The 14,296-nt window shown below is 36.1% G+C and overlaps 1 protein-coding gene across 15 annotated transcripts in view; it reads left to right on the forward strand.

Moving 5' to 3' along the window:
- Window positions 1–14,296, forward strand: part of MPDZ (multiple PDZ domain crumbs cell polarity complex component) — a 101,505-nt gene that overhangs the window by 43,033 nt on the left and 44,176 nt on the right. For 13 of the 15 annotated variants that reach the window (XM_088054058.1, XM_088054059.1, XM_088054060.1 and 10 more), the window contains 6 exons: window positions 711–878; window positions 1,872–2,057; window positions 4,829–5,038; window positions 7,518–7,634; window positions 10,164–10,322; window positions 13,186–13,470. In XM_088054058.1, the coding sequence (XP_087910184.1) occupies window positions 711–878; window positions 1,872–2,057; window positions 4,829–5,038; window positions 7,518–7,634; window positions 10,164–10,322; window positions 13,186–13,470 (1,125 nt within the window). The remainder of the gene's footprint in view (window positions 1–710; window positions 879–1,871; window positions 2,058–4,828; window positions 5,039–7,517; window positions 7,635–10,163; window positions 10,323–13,185; window positions 13,471–14,296) is intronic. The other 2 variants (XM_088054065.1, XM_088054069.1) reach the window with 2 other exon arrangements.

A 14,296-nucleotide genomic window follows, 5' to 3' on the forward strand; every position in this document is an offset into this window, starting at 1 on the left:
AGTGCACCTTTCAGTTAACTCCCCTGTTTATATACTGGGGGCATGATGCCCTAGGGTATCCCTTTGGCCAATTTAAGCTGGGTCACTTAGCTCAGCTGTTCCCTCATGTTTGTTTTTTTTTGCCTTTTTTGTACCTCCTTACTGGCAGAGCATGTAAAACATCGTAGATTCAACTTAGCAGCAACCAAAACATTGTTGTGTTATCAAAATTACTCTCATACTGAACCCAAGACACAGCACTGCACAGCTGCTGAGAATAGATTAAATCTATCCCAACTGAAACCAAGACAGTCACCAAAAAAGACTATGTAGTGAAAGCATTAAGATTGAATAGGATTATCCCTACTCAGTGAAGCGACTAAACACCTAATTACTTTTCTGAATTATTTTCTTAGAACTAAGATGGGAATTTGGTTTACATGAATGCAATAAACATGAAGCTACAGTGTATGTGGTGCTTGTAGGGTGGTGTCATGCAATTTAAAAGACTATACATTCAGTTCAATACATACCTTGGTGCTGAGCACCAAATTGGGTAGAAATTAAGGGTTGAAAGTTTCTCTTAGCATGGGGATTTTTGTTGCTTTTATTTTACTTTCTTTTAATGAGGTAATTAATGAGTTGGGGTTTGCTTGGGGTTTCTTTTACTCATTTTTGTTGCTTATAAATACTCTGTAGTTCTAACTTCTATATATTCTTTATTTATTGAGGTGAATGAGATTTCTCTCCTTGGAGAAAACCACAAGGATGTGGTCAGTATCTTGAAAGAGCTGCCTATTAAGGTGACAATGGTGTGTTGTCGTCCAGTCGCTCCACCTGTCACTCAGCCAGAAATACTAGAGAGTCTAAGCCTGTCTGAAGTTGAGCTCACAGAAAAGGTATTTTTTCTTTCAACAATGCTGAAAATGACAGTTCCCTTGAGAAAAAAAACAAAACAGATGAAGTTCTCTACAAGATTAGAAATATATTTTAATATTTTTGGAATTGGAGCCAGACAAATAGGAAACAGCAAATAACGTTTATTGGCTATTTTTTATGCCACCAGAAGATACGGATCCTGGCTGGTCATAGGCAAAAATATTCTAGGATGTGGAGGTATCTCTCCAAGTGCTGTACTTCTTGTTCTGTAGGTGCAATATAGGAGTATAGCAAGTTGTACTGTGGGTTCTTTAGAATCTGAATGTATTTAATTGAGTTTTGGACTGTGCTTTTTGGGTTTGCTTTGCAGATAACTGTAAGCATTCCTTGACTGACATTTATGTTATTCATAAGTGCACAGCTCTGGGCAACCTGATGAACTAAACATCTAGGAATGGCCTAGGGTGTAGTATACAAAACAATAGTAGCATTTGTATGAAAAGAGAAATAGATAACTATTGAGTTCTGAGCAAGGCACCATATTTGGCTTATAGTCTCTAAACTTCTCTGTGAAACCAAGTGAAGAACAGACTGAAGAACAGGTTTTTTTTACTTTTTGGGTTTTTTTACTTTTATTAGATATTCTGGCCGCTGTCAGTATGATTACGTTTAATAAAGGCATATTTTAGACATACTATGTAATAATATATATTTCACATATATTTGAATGCATATACTAATAAAGTGTTTTGAAGATTTTAGTTTGACACAAATTCTATTTTTTAAATATTTTCCTAGTGAGTAATTTAATATACTTGCAGCTTAGCTATAAGGGATATTTGAATTTTGTGCTAGGTTTATCAGAGTTTTTTAAATCTCCTGAGTGCTTGTTCTTCTTCTGTGTTTAGAGATATATCACTTAGGTTTTGTTTTGTTTTTTGTAAGCAGATTTTTGTCTCTAAAGATTCTCAAGTGTTTACATTTTATTGGTGACTGTTTACTCTTTTTCTCAGGGCCACATAGAACTTGGATTCATTGGCTCCTCAGACACAGAGGGAACAATATTGGAAACAGCTGATGAGGGTCAGAATTTGGAAGAGGTGCAAAGCTCATCTCTGGCAATGTGGGAAACAGAAGTACAGCACATTGAGCTGGAGAAAGGGAGTATGGGGCTTGGATTTAGCATATTGGACTATCAGGTAACTTCTTTGGATGAAGGACAAAATACTTTGTATTGCTTAGATCTTGCTTCTATATATTTCAATTATTTCATTAATTGAAACCAAGCAATAGAGTAGAATTAATCAGTGCTGGTAGGCATTCCAGTAATTACATATTCCTCTCATTGTATTAAGACTACAGGTTCAAATGATGATGGTAATACTGGTTCAGAAAAACAGATAATCCGTATATACCAGGGTTTTCACAAAGCTGTCTTCTAGTGACCCAGGGACAATGAATGATGTAGCCAGCATATTTAGGCATTTAGCCATGTATTTTGCACCTGCAGTGAGGTGTTTAGGGCAAGATCCAATAAAGGTCTTAAATGCTTAAAGCAGGATTTATTAAAATCCAGAACTGTAATTCTGAAATCCCTTGCTTAGCTGCTGTCTGTCGGGGACATGCTTAAACTGTCCTGATTCATTTTGTGTTTGACTTTAGAATTCATGGATATCTGAACTGTGTTTCATGGTGTGTGCCAATGAACAGCTCATTGCCTGTCTCTTTGCTTCACTTGGACAAGATGCCAGAAAAAATATTCCTCCTGTTCCCAGTTTTACAGTGGATAATTTTTAGCTGAATGTCAAGTAATTTCTCCCTGAGGTCAGTGTAGGCTTTTGCTGAGCTGTTTTGCAGTGCTGTGGGGATCAGGTCTCTTTCCAGGCTTCTGTTGGATCTTGTCCATAGGAGTGTATGCATTTACATCTGGAGATAACTTCCAGGTGGAAATTAAGGCCCCAGGGCACCCTTACAGTTAAGCTATGGCTTAGATTTTGCATTTGCACACTGATAAGGTGAAGAACAGTGTAGTGTAATAATGTGAAGGATAAAGGCAAGTGTCTTTTATGAAGGAAGCACTGACTACTCTTTAAAGTGTTGCTCATGATGTTCTGCAGTGAGAAATCACAGATGAGCCTGAGTGTTTGAAGTCCATGTCAGTACACAGTAGAACATTTTTTTGCTTCAGTCTCTTCTGAGCATTAACACAAATGGTGGGTGTGTATGTGGTTAGTGACTGAATTATGTTTATGGATAATAGTACTAAAGGCTTTTGGGAAGTGCCTAAAGTTGTTTAATATATTTTTCAAATATGAGTTCATCTTACAGCTTTAGGCAGCTTTCTGAAACTTAGCGCTTTTTTGATGTTATAATATTTGTGTATTGTCATATATTCTCTCCTTTAATATGCAGTAAAAAAAATTCACTGTCACTGAAGTTTTGCTTTCTTATAAGACTGTGAAGAGTAAGTTTACAGGGAGATTTATATTTGTATTTTGCTGTTTCCATCAAATTTTCAATTCATTTTCAATGAACATTGACTAAACTTGAGGAGAATTATGTTTGTGCTAACACATTCCTCATGTTTTATAGAATGCAGGCCTGTAGAAAGGTCTACATAATTTCTAACCCTAAGGAAGGTTATCACACAGACTAGAGAGGCTTGTTTCTTTTTTTTTCCCAAAAAATTTGTCACACAGTGCCATCTAAAGTGACAGTGTAAGTATTTGTTATTAAAATAGTGAGGAACGTGTCAATGCTCAGGGTCAAGCACTATTTGCAGCACTGCTAGTTATGGACTTGGAAATGGCATTCTTTTTACTGCACTAAGTGTCATCAAGTGTTAAGTGTCTTCTTGATGTCCTTCCTTCCTTCCTTCACTTCCTCCATACCTCTCACCCTCCATCCATCAACATTTCCCTCCCACACCAGCTTTCAGTAGTCTTCCTATTTCTGTGGCTTTTTCATGTTGCTTTGATGGTGTCCCTCCTTTCAGATACACATCTGGCCATAGAAACTTGTTACCATGCATGCTGATTTGTAGATCAAATGTAGTTTGATCTACAATCAATTGACCAATTGATCAATCAATTGATCAGTCAATCAATTGTTGGTGTAGTTTACTTTTCTCTATATTTGCTATCAATAAGGCTGTTACAAGATTGCATTTTTGGGTTTTTTTCTGTTCATGCACTCAAGTGAACTGGGTGTTGGAAGTATTAACATGATGTCCTTGTGAATGTAGTTCTGTAAGAATCATACAAATATTTTGTATGTATGATAGTTATAGCAGACTTATATGTTCCTGTTACTAGTATTTGATGTAAACTTTTATTTATGAAAATCAGTATGTTTGAGGATGGTCACTTAAAAGCAGTTTTCTTAAAAGCAAACATCACTTTGTCTTGTGTATTAGAGTACTATATTAGTATGTTCCCCTCTCATGTAAGTAATTAATTAGGCATACACAAGACCTTTCCTCTTGAAAACTGCTTTCTTAATTGAGCAAGATCATGAACTATAAGACAGTTATTGAAAATAAGTCATTTGTTCCACTAGAGTGCACGTGTTACATTCCCCAGTCTACATTGCCCACCTGTGTCCTCAAACCTCTGAGTATAAGGGAGGATGGAATTTGCAACACTGTTGTTGCAGTAGGAAGTATATGAATTTCTGGTTTATGGACAACACTGAGCAATTTAGTAGTATTTAATATTGGAGATACATGATGGAACATCACCTAGAAAGGAGTAATAATTTCCACATTTAAAAATTAAAAATAAGTGGAGGTCTAAATGTATGGACGGTAGAGACAGATAGTTTGCTTCTACTGAAGGTTCATCTAGAGGAGATCAACACTTCTTCATAACTCAACACTGGTTAGTAAAAGCTCATGAGTAAAAATTCTCTTCTCAGGATATAAAAGAGTAAAAAAAAAAGTTACATCTTTTTCTTCCTTTTATTTAATTAGGATCCTGTTGATCCAGCAAACACTGTAATTGTGATTCGCTCATTAGTTCCTGGGGGTGTGGCTGAGCAAGATGGCAGGCTTCTTCCTGGAGATCGGCTTATGTTTGTCAATGATATCAACCTGGAAAATGGCAGCCTGGAGGAAGCAGTGCAAGCACTGAAAGGAGCCCCAACAGGAACAGTTAAAATAGGAGTTGCCAAACCATTGCCTGTAAGGATTTGTGAATTCAGTGTGTACTTTTCATGTCATTGAAGTTGGTACATGCTGATCCTGACTTCATCATACATTTTGTGTGTTTTGGAGTACAGCTGGGTGGCCCATCTATTGTCTTGTGTGTAGGGGTGGCCTGGGTAGTACATGACTGTTGCAGGACCTAGCACACCTGTTTTGCAGCTGAGGAAACAGCAAAACACCTTGCAACCAGCAGAGTCTTTCATGGCTGAAAGTTGCCAGGCATAATACTGTACACTGTACACTTTACATGGTTCTCTGAATGTGTGAGATGGTGACATAAAGTTGTTTTTATTTGATTTGTGTGGAATTTACTGGTTCCTTTTCATGCTAGGTATAGTATTGTTAGGCCTGTTACTCTGCTTGGGGAGATTTGATTTATGCTGGGTGGTATGTGGGGGAAACAGCAAAACTTTCAAGAGGTTCAGTAACAAATTTTTACTTGCAAACTTTAGAACATTAAGATAGAAGAATACTTGGCAAATCTTAAAATGTAGGCATTTTTATATTATTGCATTTATAAATAATATATAAAATAATATATAAGCATATATATATGCTTATAAAATAGCAGTAATATAAAAGCAATAAAAATAACACTTTAGAAAGTATACAGGAAAAGAAAGAGAATGGATAAGGGTAGAAGGGTATGTAGTCATCACCCATGGATCCAGTGACAAGACTTGGTTGTTGCAATTTCAATGCCTCTTCAAAGTGCTGATCACAGTCTTGATCCACCAGGCATGGGGGGAACCTGAGAAACACAAAGTTCAATGAGTTAATACACATTCAGGCTAGATGAGAATGTCTAAGTACCTCCCGTGTGGTTGAGAGTTCTACCCTGTCTGAGGTAACACTGTAGATGACAAAGCATTCTGTCTTTGATGGTTTATAACACCTAAGATGTTACAGCTTCCTCTCAGGTTAGCATAGTTGAGCCAATTATAGTCCATGAGAAGGAATGAATACCTTCAGGCTTTCTGCAGGTGTCCCGCTATGTCTCCAGAGCGGGGTTTTCACACCTGAGCCACTTGTGTGAGGGCATGGACAGGATAAAAAGCACTATCCCATGTCACAGGATTTGCTTTTTACCAGTCTCTTCCCTCATCTGGCTCCAAACCTAGTTTGTGATCTCGGGTGGTGGGTGTGCACCCCCTCTGCAGCTTGGTGGTTACTTTGTGCCTGGTTAACAAAGCACCTGCTCCTTTTGCAAGTGTTTCACACATTTCCCATTACCATTCCAATCCTTCGAAAGTATATGTGCAATCTTTGTATTTAAACAACACACTTTATTTATGTAAAAGTGTGTAGTCTTCAGTTTGTCTACATCTAACTGATTATTTCAGGCTTGGTTTTAGAAGGTAGTCTGGAACAACTCAAAAAAGGAGGTTTAAAGGAAACCTATGGTCAATGAGACAGTGTAGCAGTAAGAATGCTAGTGGGCGAGCATCCCTGATGGGTTAAATTCAGATCAGTAGAATGGCACTAGTTCATACATACAAGGAAGATAGTTTTTTCTATATTGGTAAGCCCAAACACAGTTTTAGGGGTTCATTTTTGCTTTTCATGAATTGACAATCCTGCAACCCTTGTGGATGTAGATATCAAATTTTCGTTCTTAGCACATCTTTGTGGAGAGAGTGAGAGGGTATGGCTGTTGTTTAGGTTCCCACAAACATTGCTTTTCATAGTAAGAGAGTATGTTTTAACTTGCTCTGTTAAATTAATTTTTTTGTTGGAGTCTCCACATTAATTGCAATCAATAATTTCATATTCTAGAAGATGTCACTCTAAAAGCACAAATATATGTAGGTTTTGTTTATGTTCCCAAAAGTTGTAAACAAAGGGCATTTCCACTTCAATATTTCATGTATTATGCTTTAATTAAACATTACAAATAATCCCTGTTTTTTTTGCAGTACTGGACAAAAGCACCTGCTATAAAATTATGTTAGAAAAAGCTAGTGGTTTATAGTCAGAATTATGTTTTGTCCTCTAGAGGCTGACAGATACAATCGTAAAACACAGAGAGTACATGAAATCTTCCTGCCTGCAAGCAAAATTGCTCTGTGGCTAGCAAGATTATAAAGACCTCTGCTGTTAGGCTCCTTCTCTGTTGGCAGATGTGATGGCAGTTTTAGTACGTCTTTATTAAGACCAGAAATTGAAAATGAGCCTAGACTAAGTTGTGGACTCTGTGGTATACCTGTACAGAGCTTTTTTTATTATTTGGGGTTTCAGAATGAGGTGTGGAACTGAATCAATTCAGGTAATTTTGAAAGAAAAAAAAAAAGTCTCTCTACCAACTGAATTCTGTGATTGTGATTGAAATTATCTCTTTGCTGCATTTGGAATCCATTTGCCTTTCTAAACAGCCCACTGCCCCCCTTGCAGAATGCACTCTGCACCTGCTGTGTCCAAGCCACTCATCCGACTCAGAGCTTCGTTCTTTCTGCAGCTTTCACCTGAGGAGGGCTATGTCTCTGCTAAGGAAGATTGCTTTTTCTACACTGCCCAGCCACTTGAGGAGGAGGGGCCAGCTGATGCAGCCCTCTTCCATGCTGAGCTGGCTCTGGTTAGTGGCCCAACTTACCGCAGATTTCTTCAGTCTTTGCATTTTGTAGTGAAAGGAGTTGCCTTGTCACTGTCCATGCTTATTTTTCAGTGTTTGCTGACTCCACATTACTCATCCACTGTAGGTGGGATGGATTCTGACTTCATAGAAACTGGCATCTAGAGACTTCGGCTTTTTGCATGAGCTGTGGATCTGGCCTATGATATGTTAATTGCTGAAGGAAAGAAAAGTATTTTCTGATGTTTTCACAAGTGCATGGCTATCCACTTGTCCTTGCATGCACTGAGCAGCCCTTTCAAAATCTCACCTTTTTAGAGAAATGTTCTTGTGTTTATTTTTCTATGTATCATAATATCACTTTTCTACTGTGAAAAGTTTTTGATATTCTCTTTTTGCATGTAATCCAGCCTTACAAGGAGCACAGTCTTCAAAAGCTGCAAATACTTCCTCCTAATAATATTCTTTAGCCTTCAACATCAATCAGTGATTATCCGATTTACAAGGTCAGAAGGTGTTCACTTGTACAAACAATGTGGCTTACCTGAGCAATCAGTGCCTTACATAGCCCAGAAGATACCAATAAGAGCTCAGATTAAAAAGACAGGAAATAGGGCACTACAAAAAAGCAAAAAATCCCCCAAACCATCCTGCCACAAAATTAAAAAAAAAAAACAAAAAAAAACCAACCCAGAATACACATGAATATGTATGTTTTCCAAGTGTGTATTCTCATGGTTGTTTGTTCTGGTCTGGGTCTGATGTTGAAATTATTAGACCCTCATTTTCTGAGGACTTGAGCAGGGAAGCAGCTTCTAAACACCAGAGAACTTTGTTCATTAGAGAAAAATGCAAAAACAAACAAAAACCTGAAATGGATCCTGTAAAGGTGAAAATCTCTGCATTACTGCTTCCAGCAGTTTTGCTGTTTTTTCACATTTGCAGATGACAAACTGGCTTAATAACTTGCCTTTAAGCAAGACTGCATGTTTTTAATTCTTCAGTTTGTTACCTTTAGCAGTTAGTTAACCATACTTGTCTTGCTCCATTGATTGAGAAGAAGCACAAGTTTTATATTCTAAATAACCTTTAATTAAAGATGTGTTGAAATGATCAGATTAAAACTATCTAAAAATTTTGACTTCCATCTGTGGTTCCTATCAAAAGAAACTTGTGGAAAAAAATTAGTGAAGATACATGACATAATAAAATTGTCAATCAAATTTGTCAGTTGTCTAATTAAATGTGCAAAATAGGAAACTAAATGTGCAGTCTCCCAGCTGAAGATATGTTTTGAGAGTGCACATACGAGGTACTGTTTTTCATAGACAGATCTATACTCAGATTTCACAGATATGTCCTGAATTTTCACAATACATTTTTTAGGGCAGAGCTTTAGTAAAACAAATATGCATTTTCAAGATGAGCTGAGAGTAAGTTACAGCAAAGAAGCAGTTTGGATTAGCAGTTAAGTCTATAGGCTTGAAATAATAAAAAAAAAAATAATCCTTTTTACCCTGAAAAGGAATCGGTGTATTCAATTTATTGCAGATTGTTGCTACTTCTGTAATGGATTCGTAATACGATTAACCACAGGGGCTGAAAAACAAGTTAGATCCCATCTCTGTAGATGGGTACACTCATCTGCTTCATACAAGTTTATGATACAGTCATGGCTCTTAACCCAGTGATCATTTTTATTATTATTATTTATTTATTATTATTATCTTGAGCTCTTCTGGGGGGATGAAATAGTAATCAAACTGTAGCACCATTAATTAAGGTTTTTAGGGCTTAATTTTATTCTAGTATTTAAAAGAATGTGAGTCTTGGAAAAAAATAACCTTTCATTTTTTATAAAGGCAAAAATACTACCCACATAAATGTCTGAAACTCTTTAAAAAAATGTATTTCTCATGTAAGAGAAATAGAAATATAGGAATGCCTATAGTAATCTCGTTGTAAAAAGCAAAGCAATTTAAAATTTATTAAAAAAAATCACGTGAATTCATTCATGAAAATGAATTTTTCATATAGATGCACTGTAAAGCACTGCAGTTTCCAGATTTTAAAAGATCATAAAAATAAATGAGCCTGAAAAGTTAAGTCAAGGGAACATTCCTGCCATGTGCCACCAAGTGAAGCTCCTTATTTTCTCCATGCTAATTTTTGTAAAAGAAAATTGAAAAGAAAAAAGAAGCCCCAAAGAAATCAGAATATTGACACCAAGAAGTACAGCAGAATTCTCCCAATTCTTTGTACTTCTATTAATAGGCATGAGCGTGCCTCAGCCCCACAGCTTACTGTGGTTCAGGCTCTTGCTTTACTTTAGATATTCTTTGCAACCTTTGAGGAAGTAGTAACACAGACTTACTACAAGCAAAATTTTCTGCTGTGCAAATGTAATTTCAATCTAAAGCATGGAATAAAAAAGAAGCAAAGTATCAGTATGTAGTGGCTGGTGTACATGTGTTTGGGGCTTATGTGGTGTGATGGCAACAGCCTGGCTGATTGAATTGCTTTTGTTGTTAGGTGGACTCTTGCGAGGCAGATCTAGCGGATGAGTCCACCTTTGAATCACAGTATTCTCTAGAGAGAGACGTCTTCCAGGATTCAGTGACAGCTCTGCATGACAGTGCCTGTAGCAGTGAGGTGAACAACAGCTTCTCTCTTCCATTATCATCTCCCAAGGTAAAATTGAGGATGGTTTTATTTATTACAGTGAGCAGGCTGTATTATCTGATATAAATGTTTTGTGTCAACCTGGTTCAAAATGCTGTATGTGTCACCAGAGTAAAATTTTGTTTAGAGTAGTGCTGATGTCTTGTAGATGTCTTTGTTGAAGAGAGAGGTAGATAGAAGGCACAAAGCTTGGATTTTTGCTAGATAAAGCATGAATTAGTCAGAGTATGGTGCGATGTTTCTAGTATTAAAGGTGTGGTGAGAAGTCTGCTAGAAAAATATAATTATCATTCAAAGCATAATAGAGAGTGGTAACGCAAAAATGCCCTGTTGCTCTATATTTCGGTATAAAAAGCAGGAGTAAGTTTTCATCCTGATTTTTACTTTTATGCTTCATAATTCGTATGTTTCTGTGGTTTTGAATGAAAATTTTATAATGATGCTGTAGTTAAATCCATAAAACTCTGTAAGTCAGAGTAAAAGTAAAGTAAAAAGTAAAGTAAATCAGAGAAAACCTTGCTGATAATTTTTATGTAAAGCAATAAATGAAGATTTATTTAAGATTATTAAGAAGATCAGTAGCTTTTTTGGTTCTTGGTCACATACCCATAATGACCTCATCATGTTTTCTTTCTTTCCATGGTTTTTCATATTCTTTCTTTCTTCTAAATATTTAGATTTATTTCACTAACCTAGAGCTTTCCAGTTCCATTCTCCTAGCAGTCTTCATTGAAAACCACTGGGTTTGCAGTCTGTGGTCTTGAATAGAGTAGCTGCTGCTTTTTCTGCCACACCTGAGCTGCAGTAATTCCTGTTAACCTTTCTGGAATATGTTTAGCCCTTATGAGGCACTGGCTAGAAAGCTAGATTCATCTCCTAATGGTTTCTCCTAATCCACAGAAGAGCACATCTCTTCTGTGCCAATGGGACAGCTTGCATTGTTTAACTCTGTAATTGTTACTTAAATGGATTATGCATTTTGCATGCTTGGGAGTATTTTGTGAGATAGAGACTGGACTTACATTATATATCACATTGAGGCTCCAGAAAGTCTTTAGTTGTTTTTGCCATTGACTTAAACATAACCTTGGTTTACCTACTCTTTTAAAATACCATAGTCCTGATTTTTCAGTGTTTGTCTCTGTACACCAATATGAAGTGGGTATTAAGTTCTCAAGTAACTTATTCATGATTCAAAAAACAAACATAGTGGGAAAATCTATTCATTAATGAAATCTGTTGAAGCAAGTGAAATGCAGTAAGAATTAAAACAGCACTATTTGATGCTGTGAGGGATGCACAAATATTTTAGTTATTTCTGGCTGCAGGGCAGGTTCTGAGTGTGTCACATTTTGTTGTCACATTTAAAAAAAAAGGTGTTGAAAAACATAAAACTTAAGGATTTTTTTTTTAAAAAATAATGCAGATGCTCTAGTGAGGCCACATGCTACTATAGGTATGAATTCCTGGAACTGTGTTTGTCCTAAAAAATTACAGCATTGGCTTTTCTTTAAGTGAAATAAAAATAAAAATTAGTATATGATGCAACTCCTAATATGTATCTATGGAATATGAAATAAGTGTTGAGTATGATTTGATACATATTTTCACTGATTCAGAAATGGGTAAAAAACAGACTTAAAAGTAGATGTCCTAGGTGTATTTGAAACCTTATAAAATAATTTCAATAGATTATTGTATCGTGTTCTGTTCTCAAAAAGATAGGAAATTATGTCATTGATTATATCGTGAAGATTAGTTGTATTTAGGCTCTGCTCAATTATCTTCTCAGCTGTTACTTAAACCACTTATTTACTGGTAAGCCTTTTTTGATTCTTGTCAGGGGACAGTACAAGCATGTATGCACTTCATGAAAGTTTACAAAAATTAATTCTAAGGCTCTTGAGAAAAAATATTGCAAAATATCCACAAATCCTGGGAAGAATGTCTCCCCAGCTTTTTGGAAAAGCAGTAGAACAGTTAATAGGACCGGTGAATAACAACTAAGACAGATAGAGGTAGTTGATTTTGAGTTACTTTATTACATTTCAGCAAAGAAATCCCTAATAATGATACAGAGTCTCTAACTTCTAAGTTCTTGATATATCTTTTTAAAATCTAATGGCCAACATGTTTTTAAAATAACTTACCTTAAAAGGTCAGCTAGAGAATATTTTAAGTTTTTTTTCTTTCAGAATATTGTGATTATTGAAATCCCTTGAAACATTTCAAAAACAGGGCCTCAGAATCTTGGAAGCCTAAACAAATGTGTAGAGAACATATTTCTGGTACTGCAGCCATAATTGGTATATTTGCAATAATTATTAACTGGTAAGCTTCTATAATTGCATTATTGTATTTCATTGTTCTCACACTTCAAATCCCCCATATTCACATTTTGCTGATGTCTGAACAAGTTCTTACTTGTCACTCATGCTGAGGTAGTCTTAATGTTTCTGCTCAGTTACATAGATGATAATATTGCATTCTTATTGTCTGATCTGGTTTAAATTCCTCTTTGCTTGCTAAGTGTGCTGAAAGTAAAGATATTGGTCTAGCAAAGTTCTTTCACCTGAGAAAAACAACTGGATGCTTGAATTTTAAAATCTTACCGGAGTTATTCAAGTTAGTTAGTAACTTATTTTACTGATTTCTGGTATTATAAAGCAGAAGAAATATCTAAGAAATCAAGTTCATTTTATAGTAGAATGAATGCCTGTAGGGAACTACAGATGAGGTTGAGCTTGCTGATCTTACAGCAGTATGTTTAAATTCTATGAGATTAGATTTTGTTTAAGGTTCTATCATGAATGTGGTTTTGAATTTTACTACAAATGAATGGTGATTGTTCATTGTCTCCTGTGTTGAACAGTCTGTTGGAGAGGAATGCCCAAGTGCTGCAGCTGATTTCCATGTATCTGAGAAGAATCTGTACAACATGAATCTGAATCAGAGACTAAGAGATGAAAAGCCTGTAGTGGACAGTAGCCTGGAAACTGCAAGTGATTTTACTAAAACAAATCTGACTCTGGAGGTTTCAGATATCAACCAAAATGAAAGTGAAAATACAGCAACATGGACTGGATCTCAGACAGCATCAGACATTGTACTAAATACAAGCCTTGCTACTACCACACATCTTGATTCTAATGAAAAAGTAAAGTTATTTGCCTTATTTTTCTTTTTTTCTTTCTTTTTTTTCTTTTTTTTTAATTAAAAAAACATACAGAAAGCCTGTAATTAGACCCAAAAATTTCCTGCAGAAATTGTTACAGGCCAATAGCCGTGCATATTTCTTTGATTATTAATTAGCTCACATCAAAACTTTGGGATATAGATCTTCCAAAAAAGGACATAATTTATGCTATCAAGATTGTATTTTCTCAGAGGCTATCAATACAGGGATATATACAAGTCTTCTCAGGCCTCATGTAATAGATACTGCTGGACCACAGTATAACTCCTGGGCAGGACAGGGGAGTTTTCTTAACCCTTGATAACCTTCACAGGGGCATGAGTGCAAATGGGAGGCACACTGCTGCAGTTGGGCCTTTTGGAAACCAAGGGGGATGTGGTCTGAATGTCTTGCAATCATCTTGTGCACTTCAGCTCACAAACTGACCTGTGATGCTACAGTGTCCAATCACCATTTTCCTTTATATGACAGTCACTGTGACATGTTTCTTATTTTTTCCTTCAATGATTTATTAAGAAATGCTTAAAAGAGCTGAAATGCCTTACAAGATTTGTTCCTTTAGTACTGGTAGATTGTCAGACATCTGTGGTGAATGAATCTGAAGCCCTTGAATTCATTCTACTAATTTTGACATCCTTAAATTAAAAGTGTGCATTGTGATAGCTTTGGTTTGTTGCCTGAATGAAGACAGAAATCATGATCTTCGGTGAACTGACTTTTCCAGTGTCTATATAAGAAATCTGATGTAATTATGTGCATAGCTTTTGAGTAAGGCAAAAGTGGTTGA

This window comes from Pseudopodoces humilis, chromosome 4 (assembly GCF_049639895.1).
Source record: "Pseudopodoces humilis isolate 2021_Gansu_Grassland_sample_001 chromosome 4, ASM4963989v1, whole genome shotgun sequence".
Lineage (NCBI taxonomy): Eukaryota > Metazoa > Chordata > Aves > Passeriformes > Paridae > Pseudopodoces > Pseudopodoces humilis.